At 48.5% G+C, this 6,085-nt stretch overlaps 1 protein-coding gene across 1 annotated transcript; it reads right to left on the bottom strand.

The window, feature by feature from the left end:
- Nucleotides 1–4,088: 4,088 nt before the first annotated feature.
- LOC133632074 (uncharacterized) lies at nucleotides 4,089–5,747 on the bottom strand. The gene has a single exon (XM_062024312.1). It carries the CDS (start codon nucleotides 5,745–5,747, stop codon nucleotides 4,089–4,091), a length of 1,659 nt encoding a protein of 552 aa, XP_061880296.1.
- Nucleotides 5,748–6,085: the final 338 nt, after the last annotated feature.

Genomic DNA, 6,085 nt, shown 5'->3' with positions numbered 1-6,085 from the left:
CTAAAACCCGCCACCTCATTCTAAAATGGCCTGCAACTTTATTTCATGTGGTTTGCATTATCATTTTATTGTGGCCCACCACATCATTTTGGTATGCACACCCACTTCATGGGTCATTTTATCATGGCCCACCACATCATTTTGGTATGGACAGCCACTTCATGGGTAATTTTATAGTGGCCCACCATATCATTTTGGTATGGACAGCCACTTCATGGGTAATTTTATAGTGGCCCACCATATCATTTTGGTATGGACACCCACTTCATGTGTCATTTTATTGGGCCCACCATATCATTTTGGTATGGACACCCACTTCATGGGCCTTTTTAATTTTGGCCCACCACATCATTTTGGTATGGACACCCACTTCATGGGTCATTTGATTGTGGCCCACCACATCATTTTGGTATGGACAGCCACTTCATGGGTCATTTTATAGTGGCCCACCATATCATTTTGGTATGGACAGCCACTTCATGGGTAATTTTATAGTGGCCCACCATATCATTTTGGTATGGACACCCACATCATGGGTCATTTTATTGTGGCCCACCACATCATTTTGGTATGGACACCCACTTCATGTGTCATTTTATTGTGGTCCACCACATCATTTTGGTATGGACACCCACTTCATGGGTCATTTGATTGTGGCCCACCACATCATTTTGGTATGGACAGCCATTTCATGGGTAATTTTATAGTGGCCCACCATATCATTTTGGTATGGACAGCCACTTCATGGGTAATTTTATAGTGGCCCACCACATCATTTTAGTATGGACAACCACTTCATGGGCCTTTTTAATTGTGGCCCACCACATCATTTTGGTATGGACACCCACTTCATGGGTCATTTTATCGTGGCCCACCAAATCATTTTGGTATGGACACCCACTTCATGGGCCTTTTTAATTGTGGCCCACCACATCATTTTGGTATGGACACCCACTTCCTGGGTCATTTGATTGTGGACCACCACTTCTTTTTATTGTGGACTGTCACTTCCTTTTAAGTTGGCCAACCCCATAATTTTATTGTGACTTGTCCCATTATTTTATTGTGACCCCTCCATGTCCTTTTATTGTGGCCCGCCACATAATTTTATTGTGGATCTAATTTTAAAGTGGCACATAATATAATTTTTATCAAGGACCACCACTTCTTTTTTCAAATAATTTTACTCAGGGCTGCCACTTCATTTTGAGTTGGCCAACCCCGTAATTTAAACGTGACGGGTCCCATTATTTTAATGTGACCCCTCCATGTAATTTTATGGTGGCACGCCACATCATTTTATTGTGGACCGCCAGTTAATTTTAAATTGGCCCGTCCCATAACTTAAAAGTGACCCGCCACTTCATCTTATGGTGGACCACCGCTTTATTTCATTTTGTAAAGCCACTTCATTTTAAAATTGCCGTACCTAATTTTAAAGTGTCATTTTATGTGGTCCGCCACATCATTTAAAGTGGCCAATCATTGGACGTAACCCACTACATAATTTTAAAGGGGCCCCTCCCATAATCTTAAAACGGCACACCATATTATTTTATCGTGGACCACCACTTCTTTTTATGGTGGGCTGCAACTTCATTTCAATTAGGCCAATCCCATGATTTAAACATGACCCGTCCCATTATTTTAAAGTGGCCCTCCTTTTAATTTTATTGTGGTTCGCCACTTCATCTTATCATGGACCGCTACTTAATTTTAAAGTGGCCCATCATATCATTTTATCATGGAATGCCACATCTTTTTATGGTGGACCGCCAATTCATTCTGCTGTGGACTGCCACTTCATTTCAATTTGGCCAGTCCCATCATTTTAATGTGACCTCTGTCTTTATTTTATGACCCTCAATGTCACTTTATAGTGGCTCGCCACCTCATTTAATAAAATGACTTCATCTTATGGTGGACCATAACTTTATTTAATTTTTTAAGGCCACTTCATTTTAAAATTGCAGTGTCCTAATTTTAAAATGGCCCTCCATGTCATATTATGTGGTCCGCCACGTCATTTAAAAAAATGACCTGTCCCATAATTTAAATTTATCGTGGATGTGGCCCACTACATAATTTATGTGGCCAGTCACTTTTTTAAAAGTGGCCCAACAAATGATTTGATGTGGCTCACTACATAATTTGAAGTGGCCAGTCACTTTTTTTTTAAGTAGCCCGACAAATTATTTGAGGTGGCCCACTACATAATTTGTAGTGGCCAGTCACTTTTTTTTTTAAAGTAGCCCGACAAATGATTTGAGGTGGCCCACTACATAATTTGAAGTGGCCAGTCACTTTTTTTTAAAAGTAGCCCGACAAATGATTTGAAGTGGCCCACTACATAATTTGATGTGGCCAGTCACTTTTTTTTTTAAATGGCCTGAGAAATAATTTGACGTGGCCCAGTACATAATTTAAAGTGGCCAATCACTTTTTTTTTTTTAAAGTGGGCTGACATATGATGTTATGTTGAAATGACCTGTCCCATAATTTAAATTTATTGTGGATGTGACCCACTACATAATTTATGTAGCCAGACACTTTTTTAAATTTGGCCCAACAAATGATTTGATGTGGCCCACTACATAATTTGAAGTGGCCAGTCACTTTTTTTTAAAGTAGCCCGACAAATGATTTGAGGTGGCCCACTACATAATTTGAAGTGGCCAGTCACTTTTTTTTAAAGTAGCCCGACAAATGATTTGAGGTGGCCCACTACATAATTTGAAGTGGCCAGTCACTTTTTTTTAAAAGTAGCCCGACAAATGATTTGAAGTGGCCCACTACATAATTTGATGTGGCCAGTCACTTTTTTTTTAAATGGCCTGAGAAATAATTTGAAGTGGCCCACTACATAATTTAAAGTGGCCAATCACTTTTTTTTTTTTAAGTGGGCTGACATATGATGTTATGTTAAAATGGCCTGTCCCATAATTAAAATGTATTGTGGATGTGGCCCACTACATAATTTATGTGGCCAGTCACTTTTTTAAAATTGGCCCGACAAATGATTTGATATGGCCCACTACATAATTTACGTGGCCAGTCACTTTTTTAAAAGTGGCCCGACAAATGATTTCAGGTGGCCCACTACATGATTTGTCGTGGCCAGTCCCTTTTTTAAAAGTAGCCTGACAAATGATTTGAGGTGGCCCACTACATAATTTGATGTGGCCAGTAACTTTTTTTAAATTTGGCCTGAGAAATAATTTGAAGTGGCCCACTACATAATTTAAAGTGGCCAGTCACTTTTTTTTCAAAGTGGGCCGACATATGATGTTATGTGGCCCACCACTTCATTGATGTGGCCTGCAGAAGCTGTAAAGCAAAGAATGTTTACTGTGTGTTTTCGCCCTTGGCCTGTCCAAGATATTTACTCCCAAACTTGTTGTTTTAATGAAAGATGTTTGTTCCGGAATGAGAATGAGGAGGAACTTAAATCCTGGGCCACCGTCAAGGAAACTGCCCATAAATCGTCAGAAGAAAGGCTAATGTTTAATCACTCTCTCTCTCTCTCTCTCTCTCTCTCTCTCTCTCTCTCTCTCTCTCTCTCTCTCTCTCTCTCTCTCTCTCTCTCTCTCGCCCGCTCCAACGTGCGCCGAGGTCTAGACCTTGACTCCTGTCCCGCATCAATCACCTTTTCATTCTGAGACCTCCAAGTCTCACCTGGTCTCACACTTACAGGACCAGCAGATGTTTTGTACACATAGTACACATATATAACATCTTTTGTACTATTGGTGTGTACAAAGTATAACATATTGTGTACTATTAGTGTGTGCAAATATATAAAGTATTGTGTAGTATTAGTGTATATAAAGTATAAAATACTGTGTACTATTAGTGTGTGCAAATATATAAAATATTGTGTACTATTAGTGTGTGCAAATATATAAAATATTGTGTAGTATTAGTGTATACAAAGTATAAAATATTGTGTACTATTAGTGTGTACAAATATATAAAATAGTGTGTACTATTAATTTATAACAAAGTACAAAATATTGTGTACTATTAGTGTATACAAAGTATAAAATATTGTGTACTATTAGTGTGTACAAATTTACCCCCATGCCGGCCTACCGGCATGGGGGTGCGGGGTATGCCGGCAAAAGGGTGCGCGGTAGGCCGGCATGAGGGTGCGGGGTAGGATGGCATGGGGTGCGGGGTAGGCCGGCATGGGGGTGCGGGGTAGGCCGGCATGAGGGTGCGGGGTAGGCCGGCATGGGTGTGCGGGGTAGGCCGGCATGGGGGTGCAGGGTAGGTTGGAATGAGGGTGCGGGGTATGCCGGCAAAAGGGTGCGGGGTAGGCCGGCATGAGGGTGCGGGGTAGGATGGCATGGGGGTGCGGGGTAGGCCGGCATGGGGGTGCGGGGTAGGCCGGCATGAGGGTGCGGGGTAGGCCGGCATGGGGGTGCGGGGTAGGCCGGCATGGGTGTGCGGGGTAGGCCGGCATGGGGGTGCAGGGTAGGTTGGAATGAGGGTGCTGGGTAGGCCGGCACGGGGGTGCGGGGTAGGCCGGCATGAGGGTGCGGGGTAGGCCGGCATGGGGGTGCGGGGTAGGCCGGCATGAGGGTGCGGGGTAGGCCGGCATGGGGGTGCGGGGTAGGCCGGAATGAGGGTGTGGAGTAGGCCGGCATGGGGGTGCGGGGTAGGCCGGCATGGGTGTGCGGGGTAGGCCGGCATGGGGGTGCGGGGTAGGCCGGAATGAGGATGCGGGGTAGGCCGGCATGGGGGTGCGGGGTAGGCCGGCATGAGGGTGCGGGGTAGGCCGGCATGGGGGTGTGGGGTAGGCCGGCATGAGGTTGCGGGGTAGGCCGGCATGGGGGTGCGGGGTAGGCCGGAATGAGGGTGTGGAGTAGGCCGGCATGGGGGTGCGGGGTAGGATGGCATGGGGGTGCGGGGTAGGCCGGCATGAGGGTGCGGGGTAGGCCGGCATGAGGGTGTGGGGTAGGCCGGCATGGGGGTGCGGGGTAGGCCGGCATGAGGGTGCGGGGTAGGCCGGCATGGGGGTGCGGGGTAGGCCGGCATGAGGGTGCGGGGTAGGCCGGCATGGGGGTGCGGGGTAGGCCGGCAAAAGGGTGCGGGGTAGGCCGGCATGAGGGTGCGGGGTAGGCCGGCAAAAGGGTGCGTGGTAGGCCGGCATGGGGGTGCGGGGTAGGCCGGCATGGGGGTGCGGGGTAGACCGGCATGAGGGTGCTGGGTAGGCCGGCATGGGAGTGCGGGGTAGGCCGGCATGAGGGTGCGGGGTAGGCCGGCATGGGGGTGCAGGGGAAGGCCGGCATGGGGGTGCGGGGTAGGCCGGCATGGGGGTGCAGGGTAGGCCGGCATGAGGGTGCTGGGTAGGCCGGCATGGGAGTGCGGGGTAGGCCGGCATGAGGGTGCAGGGTAGGCCGGCATGGGGGTGCAGGGTAGGCCGGCATGGGGGTGCAGGGGAAGGCCGGCATGGGGGTGCGGGGTAGGCCGGCATGGGGGTGCAGGGTAGGCCAGCATGAGGGTGCGGGGTAGGCCAGCATGAGGGTGCGGGGTAGGCCAGCATGAGGGTGCGGGGTAGGCCAGCATGAGGGTGCGGGGTAGGCCAGCATGAGGGTGCGGGGTAGGCCGGCATGAGGGTGCGGGGTAGGCCAGCATGAGGGTGCGGGGTAGGCCAGCATGAGGGTGCGGGGTATGTTTTGGATGGCAACAACAATCAGAGAGGAGCTGCAGATGGAACACGGAGCCAGACCGCCAGGGAACATTTCACACTCGCATCCTGTGTTGCCCGCACACACACTCGCACACAGACACACACACACTCGCACACAGACACACACACACAGACACACACACACACACACACAGACACACACACACACACACACACACACACACACACACAGACACACACACACACACACAGACACACAGACACACACACACACACACACACACACACACACACACACAGACACACACACACACACACACACACACACACACACACACACACACACAGACACACACACACACACACACATACACACACGCTGATTACGCACAAGTTGTCGGTGCATGATTTGCTAGCATATTTCCACGT

The sequence above is a fragment of the Entelurus aequoreus genome, linkage group LG17, assembly GCF_033978785.1.
Source record: "Entelurus aequoreus isolate RoL-2023_Sb linkage group LG17, RoL_Eaeq_v1.1, whole genome shotgun sequence".
NCBI lineage: Eukaryota > Metazoa > Chordata > Actinopteri > Syngnathiformes > Syngnathidae > Entelurus > Entelurus aequoreus.
Note: the sequence above shows the minus strand (reverse complement) of the source record. Positions and strands in the feature narration are given on the sequence as shown.